The 23,553-nt window shown below is 37.2% G+C and overlaps 1 protein-coding gene across 3 annotated transcripts in view; it reads left to right on the top strand.

Annotated features, from left to right (window-relative positions):
* ARHGAP18 (Rho GTPase activating protein 18) overlaps positions 1 to 23,351 on the top strand; it is a 92,199-nt gene extending 68,848 nt beyond the window's left edge. For all 3 annotated transcript variants that reach the window (XM_086745154.1, XM_086745152.1, XM_086745153.1), the window contains 9 exons: positions 9 to 100; positions 3,029 to 3,106; positions 5,921 to 6,080; positions 8,627 to 8,709; positions 9,920 to 10,126; positions 11,137 to 11,283; positions 16,960 to 17,084; positions 18,298 to 18,359; positions 21,017 to 23,351. In XM_086745154.1, coding sequence (XP_086601280.1) covers positions 9 to 100; positions 3,029 to 3,106; positions 5,921 to 6,080; positions 8,627 to 8,709; positions 9,920 to 10,126; positions 11,137 to 11,283; positions 16,960 to 17,084; positions 18,298 to 18,359; positions 21,017 to 21,108 — 1,046 coding nt within the window. In that variant the 3' untranslated portion in view covers positions 21,109 to 23,351. The remainder of the gene's footprint in view (positions 1 to 8; positions 101 to 3,028; positions 3,107 to 5,920; positions 6,081 to 8,626; positions 8,710 to 9,919; positions 10,127 to 11,136; positions 11,284 to 16,959; positions 17,085 to 18,297; positions 18,360 to 21,016) is intronic.
* The last annotated feature ends 202 nt before the right edge of the window (positions 23,352 to 23,553 follow it).

Genomic DNA, 23,553 nt, shown 5'->3' with positions numbered 1-23,553 from the left:
TTCTTCAGACTCTGGCTTGTTTGGTGTTCCACTGTCAGTTTTACTGGAACAAGACCAGAAGAAGGTGCCAGGAACCAAGATACCACTGATTTTTCAAAAGGTAAATAGATACAAACAAGTCACAAACAAATAACATTTTGTCCTGGATTTATTTGCTCCCTGTAGCAAAGTTTTCAGTATATTACTCTAATCAATCAAAGTTATTGTAACTTTTATTTGCAGCTTTTCTTATTATTCAGTAAATGTGATACTTTGCTTTGTATCAGACATATTGTGTTACAACTAGTCTCCATGATTTAGGCAAGTTTAGTAATAAGCCTGTGAAAACTGACAACCAGTGCAAGAACCTCCTGCAGCCAAATTCCATTTCGTAGCAATGGTGTAACTTTCATCATCAGTAAGAGTGCTCTGTATTTTTTCAGAGCAAATACTTGAAATTCGGTAGAAGTTCTCAATCCCTGGCCCACAGGCTAAACCTACCATTCTAGGAAGTGTTTTTTTCCTTTCAGAAGCAATTTGGGCCATGAAGCAGGCAGCTAAGAAGTGAGCATTGTGCTGGATAACTCTGTGGTGGTGGCAGCTGCCCTTTTCCAGAAGATTTGTTACTTTAGTACGTGGGGGGATGCTTTGGCCCATATCATTTTATGCTAATGGGGAAGATAATAGGAAAAATGATGGAGACCCTGGATTTACTGCCCATGAATAGTAGATGTCATTGCATGAGAAGGGAGAGTCCTAACACTGAGAGAAACTCAGTGCTGTGTCATCACTGTTTCAGTAGGTTTGGGGACCTGCTTGTTAAGTTATTTTTCAGGAAAAAGAAAACTCAGAGTAGTTTTGCATCATTCTCTCAAACTATTGCTTTGTCATTCATGCCAGAAATTACTTCCTCAGGATCACAAAAATGCATTTCTGGGAAAGATGCTATCTAGAAATGTAGAATCAAATTACAAAAAGTGATTGATCACTGTGCTGTCCTAGCAACATAGTAAGCATAGTTCTTCAGGAAGAAAATTCCACATAAACATTTCTAGCTTATTGATGTGATTTCTTTTGCCAGATGCAGATGTCATTTGGAATACAATTTTTCTTTAAATGAGAAGATGAAAATAAAAAGTTTCCCATTTCTTCTGCTTGTTCTCTACAGCATGTGCTTTCTAAGAATAGGGGATTTATATAAAGTGCAAGAAAGAACACTTTTGTGCTGCTTTCTAAATGTACCTTAGTTATAGTACCTCAAGGGGGCCTACAAGAAAGATGGGGAGAGACTGTTCAGTAGGGCCTGTTGCCATAGAATGAGGGGTAATGATTTTAAAATAGAGGGAGGTAGGTTTAGATTAGATATTAGGTAAAATTTTTTTACAATGAGAGTTGTAGAACACTGTAACAGGTTCCCCAGAGAGGTGGTGGAAGCCCCATCCCTGGAAACATTCAAGGCCAGGTTGGATGAGGCTCTGAGCAACCTGATCTAGTTGGGGATGTCGCTGCCCCTTGCAGGGGAGTTGGACTAGATGACCTTTGAAGGTCCCTTCCAACCCTGACCATTCTATGATTCTGTGAAACAAACCATGCTAAAAGGAAGGCTGCTTAACTTAAAAAAATATTTTAATAAAAAATATACCTAGTTTTATTTAATTGAGAAATTGCGGTTAAAAATAATGACATAATTTAGCCTAGGGGTTTTCTGACTGAAAAATCTGAGGCTAATACCAATCTGTATATCTCCACCAGAAGTTTCAGCTGATAGTAATTCAGGTTTCTGGCCTGCTAATGAAGCCATACAAAGCAACCCTAATAGAGATGAAGAGATTTCCTGTAGGCAGGAGGCTGGTGGTGGCCAGTGGCCACCTGCCGCTGCCTGCCAAGTGGCCACTTGTGAATGAATGTGTGCAAAGGAGTCATGGCTGCTGGCAGGGCCACCAGATCTGGCCTTCCCATAGGCGTGGGGATGGTGGCAAATCACCCACAACATACCCACAGTGTATTTGTGCCCAACAGATGAGAGTGGCAGCCACTGCTCTGGTGTAAGCCGAGTATGGTGAGAGCTGGATGCAGCCAGTTAACACTTTTTTTTTTTTTTTTTTTTTTTTTTTTTTTTTTTTAACCAAGGAAAGTATGCCAGGATGACACCTTTAGTGCTGTTTTCTAGCTTTGTGGCTTTTTCTGTCTGATCTTTTTTATTACCTTTATCACTTACATAAATACAGTGGTAGGTAAATGTTCTTTAATTTCTGTAAATGGAGAAAACACAGCTGTATTGCATAATTTTTCTTACTCAAGAGCTGGCATGGGAAGGTATGTAACAAAGGCACTGCCCTAGTTAAACATTGTGAGAACTATTTGTGCTAAAATGATGTCATCAGCTTTTGCTGTTTACAATTTTATTTTGAATACTCTTAGAACCATACTTCTAAGCATATCTTTTAGAGAAACAGAATTTGTGTAGAATTTAAGTACTTTTACAGAATTTCTACTAATTTATCTGAGCTATGTGTAGGATTGCAAACTGTTGAGTTTGCTAGGAGAGTGACAGTATTTGCAAAACTGAGGCTTCTTTAAAGCCTAAAAGTACTTAGTTCCTCTCTGGTAAAGTAATAAAGAAGAGTATTTGTGAAAACATTAATACTGTATCTCTAATGTTACCTTAATTGTTTTGATTTGGAGACATTTTAACAAGGGTAGTAATTGGTGTTTGTTTTTGAAGCCCAAGTAATTTTAGAAAAAATCTGCTTCAGTCTTTGAAGGAGACTTGAAGGAGGTCTTTTTAAATAAAATACACAAACTCTTATTTAATAGTGTTCATAAAACAAGTAAGAGCCATATTAAAGGTTTTGTTCTACATTTACAGCAACTGTATTCCATATGTAAACTGTGTGCTTGTGTGTCTGCTTGTTAAATATGTGCATGCACAAATGCATGCGTATACATACACACACATACATAAATAAAGGCTCCAATGTATCAGAACTGTCTACCAGTTATTTTTAATTGGCATCTTTGTTCATGCAATTTGGTTTGTGTTTGACAGCTGATTGCCCAGATAGAAGAGGCAACTCTGGAAACAGAAGGACTTCTTAGAATACCAGGAGTTGCAACAAGAGTGAAGGTAAAACATTGCACAGATTCTCAACATCTCCCCAAACTCTTCTGTGTTTGCTGTTTTTACTTTGTCCTATAAATATATTTTAACATCAGGTTGTTATGCAAATCTTCCAAACCAGAAAGCAAAATCTCTTTACAAAGAAATCTGAGTTATATTAGCCAGAAAGCCGATGGTTTCATCCAGTGTAGTTTTTGGGGAGAAGACTGGAGTTCAAATTTGAAGGAAGGTCAAGGCTACATTTCAAATTCAGTTGTGCCAAAATCTCATTAATTCTTGGCATGAGCTTTCCAGCCTTTTGCTTTTTCCCTGAACCAGCTTAATCATCTGAACAGTTCACACACCGTCTTTCTACCCCAGGAGTAAGCTTTTCTCTGGCATTGTGAGCCTATTTTAATAGCTAGACTTAACCTGAGTTACAGGACAAGGCAGCCAGCATGCACTGAGGAACCTCTCACATTTATTTTTATGAACAGCAATATAACTACTCAGCTCACTAAGCGCAATCTTGTTAGGCACGTCTGTGCACACTGACACTTCGCAGAGTGAGTGCCAATTACATGCAGACTCTTCCCCAGTATTTGCCTTAATGCAGGAAACTAAATACACAGTATGATTCACGCCAAGAGTCAATGTGTTAAAAAGACGGTCTGAACTGGCCTTAAATTCTAATCAGAAAGAGCTATTTAAGTGGATTCAGCTGTCTGAAGTCATCTGCCAGCCTCTGTCATGTAGGACTTGGTCCAGCAGCTGGTTTATTAGGAAAAACTGAAAGAAGGGAATATTATGGAAATTGGCTTTGTTTATTTACCAGTAACTAAGATATGGGGGTTTTTACAGTTTTCTGCCATTTTTTATTCTCCACTTTTCATCAGTTCTGTACACTGGAATGATTTTGGAGTGATTTTGTTTATTTGTTTATTCTTTGATTTTATCAGTTTAATATGATTTCCCAGGCAGAGGATCATTCACTATTTGACTTTCATTAATTTTTTGCCTATTTATTTGCAGGAGCTGCTTCTTTGAATTAAGAAATTGTTTTGTTAGCAAAGATATTAAGTTCCTGTACTTATTCAAATGAGAAACTTTCTAGAAAAACAAAGAATTTAGCATACTAAAGGATTGATATTTTCTCTTAATTTTCTTAAACTTTTTTCTTCTATAGAAAAAGAATATTTTCTTCTTTATGTGGTTCTATAGAAGGACACAATCTCAAGGAAAAATATTTTGCTATCTTATTCTGTAGATTCTAGAGAAGTTATTAAAAATTGCATTGCATATCTATAATACCCCATAGTTAAATACATTTACTTTAAAATTTAAGCATTGGTTCACTAGTTGATGTTTCTGCTCTTGCCTCTCAGATACAGCAGTTCATTGTATCTGGTTGTTTGATATTGCATTTGCCACAGTGATTTGGTCCAAATGTGGATGGATGAGCTGATAAGACTCAGAGGGAGAACTGTCATCTTTATTTCTAAAGCTTACTTTTGTTGATGAGCAGGAAATCATACCCACTTGACTTCAGACATCTGAGTTAGGATCTTGGCACCTTTGAACCCCCTGCGTAATGAGTGGAGACAGAAGATCTGTCTGGAGGACAGTCGCAAACATCCAAATTTTATGTCAACCCAAGTGTCCACGTTTTCTTTGGATATAGATCCATTTTCCATTTGGACGAAGTTAAATTTAATGAGAATAGTATCTTTAAAAGGTATCTAGTATCCTCTATGCAATGTGCCCTTCTTGTCCAGACAAATAATTAAGGCCATATTTTTCCATAGCATTTTACCTCCCTTCATCTCACATACTTTACAGAACAAGCCAGTGTCTCTGTCCTCATTTTCTGTCCGGAAGAACTGGGGCAAGAAGAAGGAGGGGACCTATGGGAGGTGCCCCTGGGCCATGGGCCCTATGCTGAGGCCACTTCCCACTCTGCCAGACTGGGAAATAAATGAAGTCGGTGCAAAGCCATATTGATGCTTAATGGGAGACTAAGAAGGACTCACTCTTTGCAGCGTGTTCCCATTCGTCCATCTCTGGAAGCCCAGTAATAGCACTGCTGTGGGAGCAAGGCAGGCGTATGGCAATGTCCGCTACCGACAGTATCCTGCCCTTCCCCAGCCCTGGAGTTACGAGGTATCACTGAGACTTTCAGTGCTGTTTATTCTGCTGCATAACCTCATGTTTTGCAGTAGAGTTCCCTTGCATAGAGGACATGTCTGACATCCAGCGCTAGGCAAAGCTGTATGTGCCCGGTGGCATGGAGCTCCACGTAGATAGCAAGACATCCGGCTATCCAGTCACACAAATCTTTTCCCTGTGTTTTAAAAAGAGAGCCAGCCTCACCTTAGTGTATGTTTTAATAGGAAACTGTGTGTCAAGATGCATAATTGCCATATTTGTTTATGAAAATGGCCATGCATGCATTACAGTAACACCCTTTGGTAGCAGTTTCGGAACTGCTGTGTGTATCAGCCACGCCTTAATGTTTTGGAGGAGAGGAAGTCATAACCCTTATGTGAATGACTATGATACCTGGTTCTTGTAGTACATTCCATATGGTCCTGAAGCAGGCCCAAGACATTTCTTCCTATATGGTTTGTTTGTCTGCTGCCTATTACTATGTGTTTGCTTTCAGTGCTTCGGATCCCAAATGTATCTTTTTGTAGCAAAAGACTAGCAGCAGCTGTAGTTAAGTGGTATTTCAGATGTCCCTTTTTACCCCCTTTCAAAGTATGGAAAGTATTTCTGTGTGTATAATGCATGACTTCCAGGAACTGAGTATTATTGGTGCTCTCTGTATCTACTGCCTTTCAGAGTCTTTGCCAAGAACTGGAAGCAAAATTTTATGAAGGGACTTTCAACTGGGAAAATGTAAAGCAACATGATGCAGCAAGTCTTTTGAAACTCTTCATCCGTGAACTGCCTCAGCCACTCCTCACTGTAGAATATCTCAAAGCTTTCCAGGATGTACAGAGTGAGTAGTGTCCTTCTGTGAAGAATTGATACCAATGCAGAGAAGTGCCTCTTTGCCATAGGAGTATTTTTGGTAACAATATGTGAAACTGAAAACCAAATTGAATAACAACAATATGATTTCTCTTGAGGAAAAACTGGGCATATTTTTGCTAATGTACAAATAAGATTTTTCATGAAACATCTGTTTTAATAGTTTACCCATAAAATGAAAGCACACTGCCACTTTCTGATAAGATGTTTCTGATAGTTGTTAGGAGGTATACATGGGTTAAAAGGAAATACTGTATGATGGTATCAGTTTATAAACAATATTTGCTTCAAAGGAAAACAACAGCAAAGATACAATAGTTCTGCAGAAAATCTAACAAATGGTAATTTATACTTTTTAGGATAACAGGAAAAGTTAAAGCAGAATAGTCATAACTGCTGATCGTCCCTGGTCCCTTGAGATCAGCAAGTTCCTGTGAAAATGTCCTCCTTGCCAAGTGGTCACCAAGACAGCAAACATACCAGCTGTAATTGAAAGAGAGAGGCTTGGTGATAATGAATCAGGAGTGAGAAACCGCATATATTAGCTCTCCAGCCGACAAAAGAGGGCAAGTTTCAGAAAAATCTGTTCCTCTTGTCTGCAGGAAGAGCAGCAGCTCATTTCTAAGGGACACTTGCAGGCAATTCCCATGGACAGGCAGATAGATGAATATTCTTAAAAACTGTGGACTGTGTCAGTCTCTGGGTTGTGAGCTGCCTTTCAAGGCCATTAAGTTGGTGGGAGTAGGGGGCTGGTGCTTAGACCTGCTACATAGTGGTGTTGATTTTGCAGTACCTAGCAGCAAGTTAAAGCTGGCCATAATGCTTTCAAAAATGGCTCCTCAAGTTTGCTCCGCTTACTGGATACTGATTGGAGCCAGGAGGGTTTCTGCTTGCTGGTCCTGAGCTGTCTGAAGGTTTATGTGGTTTTACTTACCCAGAAAATACTCAGGTGCCGGAATCCAAAACACTTTCTACACCAAGTCAAAGGATTTGATGCAAAACAGACACAGCACTTCATAGCCTCCCATTGTTTAAATTGTCTGCCTGTCTTGTTGGTTACATGTAGTAAGATTAGGTGTTAGAGAAAAAGGGCCATCTTTGTGACAATAGTGTTTTTCATGATGCTGTGACTAAGTAGTGTGGTTAGAATTAAATATTTAAACAACTTAATTTAAACAATTTAATTTGTTAATTTAAGTAATTCGAACAAGTAAAAGTCAGTTGTTATGTAGGTGAATAGACAGAAAACCCTGATTTATGTAACAAATTTTAATTGTTTTGCAATTGTATTTTTGCTTACTTTGCTATGAAAAGGTTGATTCTCATTGCTTTTTGAGCATGGTGACATGGTGTTTTGGAACTAAATTTAAGCCTTACTTTTAATGTATGCCTTTCTAAAGTGGGTAGATATGCTGTTATCACTACTTGCATGTTTTAAGTGGCTATGTAATTTGTCACTCATTTATCCAAATCCTTAATTTTTATTATGGTAGAAAGTAGTCAGCAAGGGTGGGTTTTTTTTTTGGTTTTTTTTTTTTTTTTTATTCAATTGATGAACTTTTTTTTGCGGTATCTCCCAAACTGATTTGGATGAAATGTATTTGAAATTGTGGTTCAGTTGGAATCCCAGCAGGATGCACAAGAACAGCCCTGTTGAATTTTGAAATAGTGTGATAAAATTATGTCAGGTGCGGGTACCTCCTTCTTCACTTGTTTTACATATGGCCCGATTCATTAGGAATCTACTGAGAAGACTTGCCAGAGCACGTCCTCTAAAGCATGACAGGAAAAAATTTATCATAAGTGACAAACGTGGGAGAGTTGGGGCTTTCTGCTGCTCAACACTGCGAGAACGTAGGAGCTCTTCTAGGAGGTGGAGGAGTGTGGGGATGCATTCGTCCTGCGTCTTGGGTGACTGATGCTCCACTGAGAGCATCTGGGTAAAAGGCAGAACCAACGTCACTTTTCTTTAATTATAGCTTGCCACATTTGGTACGGCACTCATGTTTGTACGGATACGCTTCTCTGCTCTTGGCTTTATCCCCACTGGTTTGCTCTTGCAGCTGCTGCTGCTTATGTCACTGGAGACCTGCCCTATTCAGCAACATGTGGTATCCATTCTGTGTGGGTGACTTGGGAGACCATGTAACTGTTAAGGCAATCAGAGAAACTGTGAAAGCAGTTTTGAATATACGCTTTTGTATGTTGGGGCACAGACTCAAAAAGGGAGGAACTGTTAGCTGACTGTTTCTTCTTGTAACATTGCAAAAGGATCACAAGGCATCTAGAAAATATTGCCAGAAGACTGCTGAGTCATACAGCAACTGAATCCTGAAAGAACATTTGGAAATGAGGATCAGAAAACAAGGATCTGTCAGTCCTTTGTCACACCATGACAATTAGCCATGTGTATGCATTCAGCATTTTGCAAGATGTTTCCACTTTGAAATCATACTTTTTGAAGAGGACAAATTACAATTTTAAAATACTGAGGTTCATGTGTTTCACTGGCAGATCTTCCAACGAAGAAACAGCAACTGCAAGCTTTGAATCTTTTGATTCTTCTTCTACCTGAAGCAAACAGAGACACTCTGAAGGTTAGAATTACTAATACTTCTTTCCTGCACAAATCTTTTGTCTGTTTCTGTGAATCCACTGTAATGAATGCTGTAGTCTTTTAACATTCTTTTTTTTTTTCAGTTCAAAGTTAATGCTGAAACTAGTGATTCCTTCTTTTTTTCATATTTCACAGAACTTCAGAAAAAAAACCCTTAGGACTCTAATTCCTCCCAAATGACTTTTAAGAATATGACTTCAAATTTTTCTGGGAGATTGCAATAATAATCTCTCAGTGAGCGACCTTTTCTCTTACAAGTTTCATTCCTTTATTGAAGCAGCAGCAGTCATTATTTCCAATGCAAAAAATAAACAGTGTTAGAATATATGGATGAGAGTTTGCTTTTATGAAATGTGTTTAGCTCTTCATTTTTATTCTGTGCTTTTCTCTGTGCTGTTTGTTTCTGCTCTCAATAAGCTAGAAATTTACACTTCCTATTGGTATTTGCAGCACATTATGTGGAGTCTTCTAATTTGGGCTTGTCCATTAGTAGCAAAGCTATTAATCTTTTTCAGAATATGCATACTATTAAAATTGCTACAATCAAAAATGAATTTGTAGGATTTATGTAGGATGCAGAACATCTATTGCAGACAAAAAAAATCGCATTAAGTCTTATTGTTTAAACATTACTTTCTTTTTGAGTTTATTTACTGTGTGGAAGTAGTCAGGACAGCTCCTAAGTTGAGTTACAAATATCTGGAACTGAATTAATTGACTATTGTCAGTTTCTAACTGGCTACCTGTCATTCTCAATGGAGTGGTTTACTCACAAGTTACTTACTTTACAGAACTAGCCACTCCATGTTGCCATAACCATGACAGCTGGCACTATTGTGTTCACTTTCAATTTAAGAAAAAACAACAGTAATGTTTTGAAAAGCATCCGTGGGATGCTACTTGTACACCTACATAACGAGGGTTTTGAAAAAAATCTTACTATGCAGGGCTTTGAAATCACTTGAATGCTTTCGAAAATGTTCTCCACAAAAATTAACAAGAATTATTTACTTCAATACTTAAAGGAATCAAAACTTGCATTACAGTCCTGTGAACAAGCATATCCACACTTCCTATTATCGGTTGCTTTTAATGTGGCTTTATTAGGAACAAAGAGCTTTTTCCAAAAATATGTAACAGTGTGTTTCAACTCGTGCAGAGTAGAGCTGTAAGTTCTGCTGTTATTTCAGGTACTACTTGAATTCCTCCAGAGGGTAATTGATCATCGAGACAAAAATAAAATGACGTTGAAGAATGTTGCGATGGTGATGGCCCCAAACCTTTTCACCTTTCATGGGTTTAGCTCAAAGACTATTGAACAAAGCGAGTTTGTTATGGCAGCTGGAACAGCAAATATCATGCGCTTTATGATTCGGTACCAAAAACTTCTCTGGACAGTAAGTGTATTCTTAAGGGAGGAGGTGGGGGAAATCATAAATTTTGCAAACAAGGCATGAGAACAAAGAAGTAATATGAACTTACTTCCATGATTTAGAGAAAGATCAGCTCCATCCAAGCGGGTTCTTGCTTATAGGTAACTCTAATGGGAGCGAAACAGAATCGTTACATCTTATGGTCGAGTTAAGCTCTGATGGTGAGAGTTTTAATATTTTATGTATCATATGTGAACTCAAAGATACGGCCTTGGGGGATATTTTTATTTGGCCTATCAGTATACATTGTTATGAGGAATTTATTCTTTTCTGCTTAGAGGTATTAGCAGGAAACACGGTGTTTTAGTCCATTTCCCTTTTGGACCAAACTTCATATTATATAACACATGTTTTGATAATACATGAAGTTGTGTCATGGTCTGAAGCAAAGCTTAGACTGGAGAAATTCGGGCTTTGTTATCCAGCAGCAAATTTAAACAATTTTGACCTTTGCTGCATGTGAGGAAAAGTTATTATCACCATTGTACAGACTAAGTATTGAATGAAATTTTTTGGTGGAGGAAAGTAAAAACACTGCATGATTCCACCTCTCTTCCCCTGAGAGTTTACTAAATGAAATATAACATCACAAATGGAGTCAGTTTTATATTATTTCACAGTTTTATATTATTTGAATCTTTAATTTTATATTATTTGAATCTTTAATTTTATATTATTTGAATCTTTAATTACGTTTCCCTGGAAACGTTCAAGGCCAGACTGGATGAGGCTCTGAGCAACCTGATCTATTTGGGGATGTCCCTGCTCCTTGCAAGGGGGTTGGACTAGATGACCTTTGAAGGTCCCTTCCAACCCTAACCATTCTATGATTCTATGATTCTATTATTACTGGAAATAAGTACTTTTTTTTTTTTGAGTTCTACCTGACAATCTGTCAATTTACAAAGTTTTGGTAAGTTAGTTACTTAAGGAAATCATGTGGGTATTCATACTTACTCTCTGTATTCATCTAGATTCCTAAGTTTATTGTTAACCAAGTGAGAAAACAAAACACTGAAAGCCAGAAGAAGGAGAAAAAGGACAAAGCTATGAAGAAACTTCTGAAAAAGATGGCATATGACCGGGAAAAGCATGAGAAACAGGAGAGGATCCCTAATGATGTAAGGAAACATACATCTGAAATACTTTATTAGTGAGATTATAATCTCTAGTGATAAAGTGGATATAGCAGAGGGGGTATCTACATTTATTTAACTGAGAATTTCAATAGATAGCAAGTTAATATGGGTTTCATAGTTTATGCGTTACCAGCGTGAGACATTTAGAGGGTTGGGCTGTTTGTTTGTTTGTTTTCCCAAATTTTTCAGAATATTTATATTCCGGAAAATGATATCCCACAGGTTGTTTCAGTTTGGGCATCTGAAACGAAAGTACAGTAGGTCTATATCTGTAAAGGGAGCAAATGTTGCGACAGCACCTCAGTATCACTGTACCAATGTTCAGGTGCTTTGCAGCCCAATGTAAGTCACAGCAGACCATTCGTTTACTTAAAAAATAAATACCTAGATTTCCCTATTTGATATTTAGTAGTGTTTGGAAACACAGCTAGCATTTAATCCTTCTTCCTCCTACAGGAGTTACCAAACCACTGAACTCTTTGCCCCAGTGAATCTTTAACTATGTTTAACTGTAAATACACAACCTGCCCACCCCAAGAAACCCCAAGGGATGAAAGGAATGCAAAAAACTGATAAACTACTTATTATGCAGCTATTGTCCAAGTGTATACTCTCAACTTACCCCTGTGTATATATTCTACAGTTCAGCATCTCTCAGTTAGGTAATTGACTTCTGCCAGACCTGTCAGTGATGTCAAGACATAAGTTTCAGTTTAACACTCTTCACACATTCTTCACAATAGCAAAAAAAAAATCCTCTGGCATTATAGTATTAATTTTTCCTGTATTTTAGAAATATTTTAATTGAACTTTTCCCACTGACATGGAAATTTTTCAAAAACGTTTCTCATGTACCTTGACGTTACTTATTATTTACAATTTCAATGAAGTTAGTAATTAAAAATTTTGAAGCTCATTAGCGTATGCAGTGCGGTATCTTAATTATCATGCATTTGAAATACATTCTTCCAAAGTTATTATAAATATGTAAACAAGTAACACCAAATCTGTGTATCCTGATAACAAAATGAATACATACAGATTTAGGTGTTATGAAAATATCACCGTGTGGGTTGAAATGATACTGACCATTATGGTGAATTAGAGACATCTTGTGGTAGCTTGTAAGAATGCATTGGTCTGAATGGTCTGTGGTTTTCTTATCAGGTATTTGTATGGCAAACTGTTACAAAAAAGGGTTGTCATATTGTAATAAAGGCATTTTATAAGCTATTAAGCTAAAAAAAGAATATGGCAAATGAATATGCTATAATACCCCTCAAATCTGCTTGGTTTGACCTTGCAAATATACCTTCTTTTTTTTTTGCATGTGCACATAGCTGGATCCTTTGGACAACTGCATTCAATATCTGCTGGAGACTTATATTTCAGTGTTCCTACCTCATTTTGTACTTAGTATTTGATACATCTCTTAATGTCTAAAATTAATTAATTCCCCAGGCATCACTTTGCCTTACTTTCATATCTATCTATATGAAGGAATCTGTACACAGAATGAGGACTTACATACAATTTTAAAATCAAGCTAATTGAACATTGACATTTTGTTTTGTGCTGTCTAATAAGAAAATAATTATTTGAGTACAATTCAGTTGAGTTATGATGAGATGACACTTGCTGCCATCCCCTGTTCAACATAGAAATAACAGCAAATAGATTGAAATAGGCCGATGCTGTTGCAACTTCAGTTACTGGATTTTTTTGTAATTCAGTGCTATTCATCTTTGAGACTAAAATATGCCTTTTTAATCCACTGGGGAGTTAGGGCTGAAGTCTCATGTAATACATTCTTACTTAAATGTAAATGTAAAGTTACTATTCAATAAGTTTCTTTAAGCCTTATAATTCTGTGGGGATTTTCTTCAAAATTAAATGGTACGATTTTTTCACAAATCCTTCATGCTTATTTAAAGTATTCAGTAATTTGGGTGCCTGAGAACATTATTACTCTTAAAATCATATTCACAAATTGATAAGGCTTCATTGTGAATGACAATTTAATACATTTTTCGAAGTTAAAAATTGTCTTATTCTTTCAGGAAAAATTGTTGTGGGTTTTTTCCCAATTTTCAATTTATACTGCCTTAATTTGAAATTGAGGTGATTTTCCTATGCACTTCCTGAACTGCATTTCACTATCAGATGGCAAGTGAGGCACCTAGACTTGCGGTGAATCCCCACTACAGTGAAAACTGTTTGAAACTTTTGAGAGCTAATTATCTTACCTGCAGCTGAGTAAAAACTAAGTAAAAGTTGCTGTTTTCTATTACACGCTGTGGCACCCCAGTGATTACACATAAATGGACAGAGCTTGGGTCACTTCCATACTCTCCAGAAATACCTCAGTATCTGCATTTTTAATGGCAGTCAGCTGATTTGGATAAAATTTCATCTTATCTCTGATGAGGCCTCTCTATCAATCACATTTCCCTCTTTAAGACAGAGGTTAAATAACATTTACAGCAAACTTTGGGCAAGATCTCTGTACAGCACTGAGTGGTTAATATTAGAGGGCTCATGACGGTTAATTGCTTTTCGGGATATGTATGCAATGCATACCTATGGCCCCAAGTCATTGTTAGGGATTAAGTCTTTATGTTGCTGTTGTGATGCAAAGCAAAGAAAGATGCCCTCAGGAGTGAAAATTTACCTGCTAGCATTAGCCAGATTTATACCATCTGTCATTGTATCCGTCTGTATGTTGCAGTTCTAAAAAAAGGAGCAGTTGTGTTAGCAGCCCAATGCAATGCTACTGGGCTTGTCTAATACAGGTTAGAATAACCGTTGTATCCCATAGCCATTCTGTTTGCATAACCCGTTTGAATTTTCACAGTATAACGTTACTTACTCTTGCTGAATTTGTAATCCACTGCAGTGCCGGATTATTTACTAAAAAAATTGCTACCTGTTAAATCATTTCTCTCTATATTGTTTTACAGTTGTTTGTCCCGAACTAGGTGCAATACTTTGCAGTTCAAAGAGAACAACTGCATCACATTTCTTTCAGACTTGTCTCGCATGTAGTAAGAGCCTTTTGAATTCCAGTTTTGTTCTTCATAATGCACATGCCCCATTACTGCTTGGTATCATTCACACATTTAATAACTATGTATTATTTTCCATCATCTGAGTCCTTAGCAAAAATACTGCGTAGTCACTTTGTTCCTCTCTTCATCTAGCCTGGTGAATTTTTAAGTGTATAATGCAAAATGGAACAGGAGAATCTGAAAGAGACCCACTCCACATCCTGTAGCCAAGCAGCTGCAGTTCTTTTGTGATATACAGATTCAAGTCCCTCTGAAAAGAAAGGATTTGAAAGAGGATGAGTACCTCAGGTGACTGCTGTGCCTGCTACAGACTACGTGTTGTAGGCCAGTGTATTTTCTGTCAACTAAGGATTATCTCTCTTCAGGTTTTTAAAGTGTGCAAGTACCTAACTCAGAGGTTTCGGTGTTTGGCGCTCTCATCCTGAGAGAGCCTGTGAAGCAGGAGACGGGACTCACAAACTAAATAGTATAGGTGACCCGCCGGTCACCTTATTGATTGACAGCCAGATTGACAACCAAGATACTTGGCTTATGTGTTGTGATGTGGAGTCCTAACTTTGATGTTTTGAACTGTGCTGTCCAGAGGACAGTTCCTTATGTGACTCTGCTCCTGTATGTTTTATGTCTATGTTTTCTTTCCCACCAGCTGGGTCAGTGAATGGCCTAGGGGATGTTCATTATCTGTTCTCTCTATAGTTGGGCACTGTGAACATACTGTGCAGCTGAGCATGAGTTCTTCAGTAAATGCAAGTGGTGAAAGTGGCAAAATGCATTCATTAGCTGAGCTAATAATGATTCTGTCTGAATAAACAAAGTAATTATTCCGTTTGACCTGTGACTGTAATCATAGAGTCACAGAATCATGGAATGGTTTGAGTTGGAAGGGACCTTAAAGATAATTTAGTTCCAATGTTACAGCTCTGTGGACATTTCTTGTTCTTTCTCTTATACTCAAAGCAGTCAGGTTTTTAAATCATTTATCTTATGCTGCTGTATAGAAAAAAAATCCTGATATCCTGCTGAAGGTTGGAAAAACTCCATTAAAATCAACTGAGATAAAATGATACAGAATTGTATACAAAAGTGAAAACCAGTTTAAATTTACTATGCTGAATTTGATGAAAGACCAGTCAGGGACATCTGTAAATAATGATTTCATCCTTAAAAGTTTCCTTTCCTTTTCCAGGATCCCAACAGTTTGGAAATAGGCAAAAGATTTTTAAGCGGGAGTTAAATTCCTAGCAGATGGCTACAGCCACTTTTTCCATGGGTGGAGACCTTAAAGAACAGATTTGATAAATGTAGGGAGTTGCTCTTTGAGATCCATTGCAATCTTATGAATCTTTTATTACACAATTACTATGAAGCAAATTCTCAATTGGTGATTCTTAATACTTTAGACATATATAGTTATATGTCTAGTATTTTTAAATCAGTAAGTAATAAGACTGGATATAGGTGGATTGTTTGGTTAAAATTACTTACAGTAGTTAATCACTTGTATAGTTATGAGCCTTTAGATTTCTCAGGAAGCTGTGCTTCTGATTCTGCTCACATTTATACGTGTTCTATATTCGTTTAACTCTAATGGTTTCAGAGAAGCTATTCTAGGTTCACAGGTGCCCAGATTTGTTCATTGATTATGGAAGAGGAAATGTTCAGCCTTACAATTGCAGTAAATAGGAGTGGGGGGGAGAAGAGAATGAACTGTCATAATCAGCCTTGACTACTGAGACTCTTGCATTTCTTTTCCTATCAAAATGAGTACATTTGGCTAAATGGTAATGTAATAAGAATAGAAAAATTACCTAAAGATTTCGAGGAACAAAATTATGACCTTATTCACAAATAAATTATGCCTTTTGTAACTTGAAATGCCATGTACTGCAAGTTGAACGGAAAAACTCTCCTTTGGAGCCCTCCTTCTCTGTAACTAATATGATGGATATTCATCATCAAGAATTTTTGGGTTGAAATAAAATACAAATCCATTATGTAGTCAGACCTGCAGGTTGACTAGCTGAATATATTCTGGAGAATAAAAAACAGGGTGACAAACCTGCAGTAGTGAATATCTGTTTTAAAAGGAAATTATATTTGAAAAGAGGAATCGCTTACAGTAGACTGACCCATGAATACTTTGTGATTTCTTTTTTTGGCATGAAATTCAGATTAGATGAAATTGGAAAGGTTTCTTCTGGATGTTTTAGTGGGGAGCTGGTGCAAGGAGGGGGTTGCCTGGCTTTCATGCCTGCAGCAAGTCTTTTCCATATCAATCTCATATGCTTCTTATCATACCAAAGTGTGTTCTTAGTATAGCAGTAACTGTTATTGTTATTCTTAACATCTTTGAAAAATAATTAAACACTACAGTTCTTTTGTTCTAAAGGTCTCCCTGCTGTTAAAAAGAGATTTGAAGGTCTGATGTTGTTTACTGAATTACTGTGTAGTTATCATATTTCTGCAGCGAAGTGTAGTAGATAGTAGTTAAGTACAGAGTACTGTAAGTTACTTATTCCGTACTGTATTTGAGACACTCATCAAAGCCAGCTGCTAGCAGCTTTGTTCCAACACCATTATTGCTTTGCAGGCTGATGTTCCTCAGGGAGTGATACGGGTGCAAGCGCCTCATCTTTCGAAAGTTTCCATGGCAATACAGCTGACAGAAGAACTGAAAGCCAGTGATATAGTAGCCAGGTTTCTCAGCCAGAAAAGGTACAAACTCATTTTTGTTTTGTTATCATTTCAGGAGAAGTAGCTTTTCATATATTGTGTCAAGAAAAAAGTTTTAAGTTACTTTAAGTCCAAGTGAGTTAATGAACTTTTTGGGTGAATTTAGCCATTAGAATATATGCTTGAGGAATTAACCTAACGTGCCTAATGTCATTAAAGCTCATGAAGCCTTTAGGAATACATGAGTGCCAGTAGTAAAAAATTAACTGCTATCTAATCTGATGGGTCAGGAATAGTTCTGTAACTTTCTGGGGACAAGACAGAAGGGAACTCCAAGAAAATAAGTCTAAGAAACAAAGGAATGAGGAAAAGAGAAAGAAAATATCTGGTAAAAAATGCATTTAAGTATAGCAACAGCATAGGTGTTGGGATATAAATATGTGCAAATGTGCATGTGCAGTGTTTTAAAAGGAAAGCTACGTTTGAGTCATCCAAATCCATTTAGAAATGGAGAAGTTTTAATCAAGCTTTTATATCTATGTTTTATATATCTGAGCAAAGTAAGAAATCAGAATAGACTTAGCAAAACATAAAATGAACACGTGTGTGTCATACATAGCTATTCATGCTAAAGCAGTAATATGGTACACTAGTTGAGATTAAGAAGCTACTCTTTCGTAAATACTGTTTTTAGAGGTTTACAGTTTTGACAGGAAGTTACTTTCTGGCTATGTCTTAGCATATATTATTACAATTAAGCAGTGAGAATAATAGAATCCCTTTGTAATATGGGGACTTTATTATTCCACTGTCTGATTTTTACTTCTTTTAGTTGTATTATAATTAAAAACAGCAAGAAGTGGTTTCTCCCGCCTAACCACAAGGCTTTTTCAGAAATACGAAGTGTTTGACGGGAATACTTATTTTTACAGCAGCAGTGAAAGAGAAACCAGAGGGTAAATATCAGACTACTTGTTAATAACATGAAATTTTTTTCTAAACACCACAGTTTCTTCACATCTGTCTTATTTTACCTTTTCTATAGTGTATTGCTCAGTTGCAGGCCTATTCATTTGCACTAACACGCAAGGGTATTCTTGTTCACTTACTGTATCAGTAAATGAGTATAAACATGGATGGTTTATGACAGGTACACTGCTGATCTTAATTAGCATAATTTCTCTGAACACGTCTGCGTGGGCAATGTACAAGCTCTTTCTCAATATAGTTATTCATTGTGTTTTGTTCCTAACAGTGGAAATGTCCAAACACTCAAGAAAGAAGAGGTCTTTCTTTATGAAATAGGAGGAAATATTGGTAAGAATGTCTTCTGAACAACTGCTTTTGCTAGAATAGGATTCCTTGGCACGTTGTCATGGGCTTCACTGTGGTTGCATTTTTATTCTCTCTGACATAAAGGCAGACAGTTAACCTTGGGGAGAAGGAAGCAGAGATATTGGTGTGATCATTGTATTAGTAGTATCTTATTATCTCTCACAGAGAACAACTGCAGCTGTAACAAATGTTCCCAATATGTATGTACGGTGCAGAAGCACAGACAGGTTGGATAGGAAGGTGCTTGAAGTTCATCTTATTCATCCCTTTGTATTGAAGCATAATAAGTGAACTTACAGTCCTTCGTGCTCTGCATTTGAGCGTTGCTTGCAGGTTCCTTTGGGGAAAAAAAGCTCAACCAGAAAGATGACCTAGTGATAAAATTTTCCAACGGTTAGTCTTTCCTGCTCTGTGTCTTCCAGACCATCTTAATTAAAGCAAATAGAAGATCAGCAAGGTTAACACCAAAGCACAGTTTTGAACACAGTTCTGAAATTTTCTTGGACAAATGCAAAAGTATCAGTTTCTAATTACAATATTTTTGTATGCTTAGCAAAAAAAAATAAGAGAACTAGAAAACAGTATAGAATTGGACTTACATTTACTTTTTTCTTATTAACCATGACCTGTTGAACTTTTATTTGAAGTTATAAAATTCCATGAATACCCAGTACTTGTCTACTCTGCAAGTTTAAATCCTGTATGTAAATTGCTACTTCTATCATTTTTCCTTTTTACTTAATCAATATTTTAAATAAATGAATTTTTTCATGTGTATCTAAACCAAAAGACTTGAAGTAAATTAAAAGTAACACTTTCCTATGTTCCCCACAACAGATATGTTTTAGTGTTTTTACTAAATCTGATGACAAAAAGTAAGTTACTAAGATAGCTGGTTGCCCAGTTAATGTATTAGATGTTCTCTTGCATATCCAGTATGTACATACATTTGCTATGCCTATTAAAGCAGGTTGTGATCCCAGATGCCAGACTTTTTTAAAGGAGAAAAGTATCTTCTTTATTCTACAAAGGTGTAATCATTGTACAAAAAAGTTTTTCTAACACAATTCTAGTGGAACAACCTACTATCACTTCAAACATATGACAGAAATTGTCTTTTAGAGAAAATACATAGCTAGTTGCCGATTTGTTTTGTTTTGTTATGAAATGGGATCGAAAGCTTAGATGTTTCCTCTGTCTGAACGTTTGCTGCCAGATAATTTTAACTTCAATCAACCCTTACAAATACTAGTCCTTAAAAATACCCTTAGTTGAGATAAGAAAAACTCTCTGACTTTAACCTGCTGTACAAGTTTAAGTAACCCAGCTGTCTTGATCGTTGCCATTTCTTTCTCTCTTTCTGATGTGACTGACTCATATAGAGGGAGCCCAAAAACTAGGAGCCTCGGCAGCCTCATGATGTATTCACATGCTTACACTTATGCTCCAATTGTAACATGTGCAATGCTGCAATCCTGTTCCTATCAGATGGAGCTGCTGAAGTCTCCAGACATTTTTTTAGTACGGCGTACGCTGTAGGGCTTCAGGGCACTGCATGAGACTTCTGCCTTTGCTTCGTGACTGGGACTAGATAGGGACATGACAAACCACTGTTCCTGTGCTCTCACTGCCTGAATGTGCTGCACTGCGTGGGGGAGAGGGCCTAGTTCAGCAGCATAGATGATACAGGTCATGTAGGTTGGGATAAAGATCCTAGAGGGAAGAGAGGCTGCCACCTAGCAAGGAGAGTGGATGGAGAGGGAGCAGATGGAGACCAAGCCTGGTTGACCAGGGAGTTGTGCTTCCTTGTCTGCTCTGTGCAGGGAGTCCAAAGAGCTGGCAGACCCAGCTGCAGCACTGCATCTCTGCTTGCCTCCTGCTTCAGGAACACATCTGCTGGAAACATCTGGCTGGCACACGAGACATCTACCCCAACCACTTGCATAGCGGATTAGGAGAGGGGCTGTGACGTAGAGCTGCAAATATATAAGATAATGCTTTGCCTGCAGGGGAATGGGAAGAGTACACAGATCTTGATGGATTAGCATATGCTATTTTCATCATAGCTACTAGATACAAATTAATTGCTTGTAATGCATCAAGAACACTGTACTACTTTTCCCTACTAGGACAGTAACCATTACAAGTGCTATGCAGAACTGCTGACAGAGGAGCACGATAGGAACTAACACATTCTCAGCAAGACAAACCTTGCTGAAACTTTCCATTTAAGAAGGGGAAAAGAACCTAAAATTTTAATGGGCTTCTATGCAAATGTGAATCTAGTGTTTGGATTTAACCACGAGAGGACCAGGGCATTGATCCTTTTTTCCTAAGCCTTTGCAGAGGAGAGCTCTGTGCATGTGCATGGTCTGTGTGAAGAATCTGACCTAGAATGTGCCACAGAGGTGGCACAGCCCCTACTCTCCTTCCTTCTTCCTCTGTTCCACTTCCTCCCCAAGACAGATGGGAAGAGTAAGAGCACTTCTAGGTTTTAGCTGCATTGTCCTTTGATTAATACTAGAGAGAGAAAACCTAGATGGAATAAAACAGTGACAGGAACTTTGCGAATTGTTTCTGTTCTTTTTTTTTTTTTTTTTTTTTGTACTGATGTGACTGCATATCTCTTCTGTTTCTAGGAGAACGCTGCCTTGATGATGATACCTACATGAAGGACCTATACCAGCTCAACCCAAATGCTGAGTGGGTTATAAAATCTAAGCAGAGCTAAGTTCACAACTAATGGCAAAAGAACAACCTGTGGACTTACTTTGTAAGGCTGAATGTTTCAAAGGGATAGTGTGTCCTTTCAACGTCCGACTGTATTATATACATTAATAGGACCTCATACAGCTGAAAAAAAAAAGTAATGGAAACCCAACAGTGATTACCAATAAATTTTAAATTTTACTTACAGCAAAATTTTGGACATAGCACAGCTTTCCCATTCATCCCAGAAATTAGGATAAGTACCTTAAATATTTTAATGGCACTAATCTACCTCCCATCTGGTAGGTCTTGTTTTGGAAGAATTTATTTTTCAAACAGGTGTTTAACTTCTTTATATTAGAGATCTACAATCTGTTTGTGTAGAATTCTGTGTTCATATAGGTCTTCACAGTGCTACTACACTGGAGAAGCAAACCCTGATCAGCACTTCTGAATGGTACAGTATTAAAAATACCTAAAACCAGTCATAGGAATTTCCCAAGTAAGTGTGAAATTCACAGGAAAAAACTGCAATGCAATATGTTTTGTCTTTGGAAATCTTGATTTTATTCACTTTCTAGGTAAAGTTTGATGAAAACTATTTAAAAACAACTGTGAAAATGCTTTCTATGCAGCTTTTTTTGCTAGATCTTTTAAATATTTTTTATTCTTATTTGAGTCGATTGTATTCTTGAGATTATTTTTTTAAAAACAAAAAAAAAAAGAAAGGACCGTATGACGAGATGAGTAATTTTTAAAGCTCACCACTCTTGACAGTCTCCTTTCTGGAATATTGTCATGCACTAGAAAGACCTTTAGGTTTTTCAGCAATGATATGCAGCCACGTTACACTGGTTTCCGGTTTTTTGGACATCTGATAGATTGCATTTTGTGAAATGCCAAAACCTGCCAATTACAGGCACAATAAAAACTTTCAGGAAGAGTGAAATAACTGTGCAGGGAAACTGTAGTCTAAATGTCATAGGTAGCAAACCACCAGACCTTTCACTCGAAGTCAGTGTACAGGTCTACTGTGGAGTTCACATAAGGCTTTTTGGGTGTTATCTACCATCAGCTTTATGTCTGGTGTATCCTGGACGAGGCTAGAAATCAAGTTCTGATTTCCCTTATGCTGATAGATGCTGTCTAAACCACTTCAAAAATTAATAGTCCAACGGTGAAGTATTGAAAATCCTTCTTTTTGCAGGGAAGGACTGAAAGCTTCCCGTGGAATTCACTGATAATGAATTATAGACTGACGTGGCTTGTTGCAGCACAAAGATCTGTGGACTGTAGCTCCAGAACCCCAGTCCCACAGCAACTTTGGGCTCACTGACTTGTGTACCACTTTACAATTTATTTGTAAACTAGCTCAGCCATGCTTAAGTGCTTGCACTTGCATGCTGACTACCTGAAATAACTACTGTGAAATTATATCCTTGGAATGAAATATTTTCTTTCAATGCACACACAGAATTATGTTGACCTCATAGGGAATACATACAATCAAGGACTGAATTACGTTTTTTTTACGTGATCAAAGCTGATTAAAGGAATAAAAGGCCCTTCTGCTGAGCTTTTGATACAGGCCCTGACTGTGTTGTTCCCAAAGTAACCACTGGAACTCTCAGTTTTGTATATAAGCAGTGAAACAGAACTCTGAAAGGTCATAGAAAAATTAGACATCTACTGATTAGTTATCCACAGCATACGAACAATTTTGGGGGTGTAAGTATTTATTATTTTTTTAAAGTCGAAGGCTGTCTTCATATGGAAAGGAAGCACTGAAGGATTCTGAAAAGCAGGATGAATAAAATAGGATGCTCCATCTAGTTGAGTACCCCGAGGTGGTATAAGCACTGTGCCACTCTGAGCGAACCCTGTAAGACAAATCACTTGTGTCGACAGAACAAACCACACTCCCTGTTCTTTAAATGTAAGGAGTAGAGTACAAAAACAATACAATGCTTAGGTAAATATGTAATAATCTAATGTAATAAATGAAGTTTTTTTGTCATATAATACAAAAATGATGTGTGTTTTCATAATACCTTATAGTTCTGTAAAAGATTGCTTGTTACTGGAACTCTAGATGTTATTTTAATCAGGAGCAAAGTGCAGATGATAGGAACAGCTGTACAGTTTCAGTATAAAATTACAACTGCCCTGTGGCTATGATCTCTTAAATAACTTTGTTTCTGGTTTAGTGCCATTATCTTTTTTAATTTAAAAAACTCTTTTATAATTAAATGTTGTTTTTTCTGACTTCTTTTCTCATTTGAATTCTTATATGTAAAGCACACAATTGACGCTAAGTGGCGATTATTTTTTAATTTCACACTTTATGTCTTTGTAGGTAGTTTGTAGTTTTGTGTATGAAAAGAGACATTAATAAGTTAGAGTCTTGCAAGATGAATGCCTGCTGGAAAAGGAAATACCAGCTAGAAGTTTAAAACTTTGTCGCGAT

The sequence above is a fragment of the Chlamydotis macqueenii genome, chromosome 3 (genome assembly GCF_036417535.1).
Source record: "Chlamydotis macqueenii isolate bChlMac1 chromosome 3, bChlMac1.mat, whole genome shotgun sequence".
NCBI lineage: Eukaryota > Metazoa > Chordata > Aves > Otidiformes > Otididae > Chlamydotis > Chlamydotis macqueenii.
Note: the sequence above shows the minus strand (reverse complement) of the source record. Positions and strands in the feature narration are given on the sequence as shown.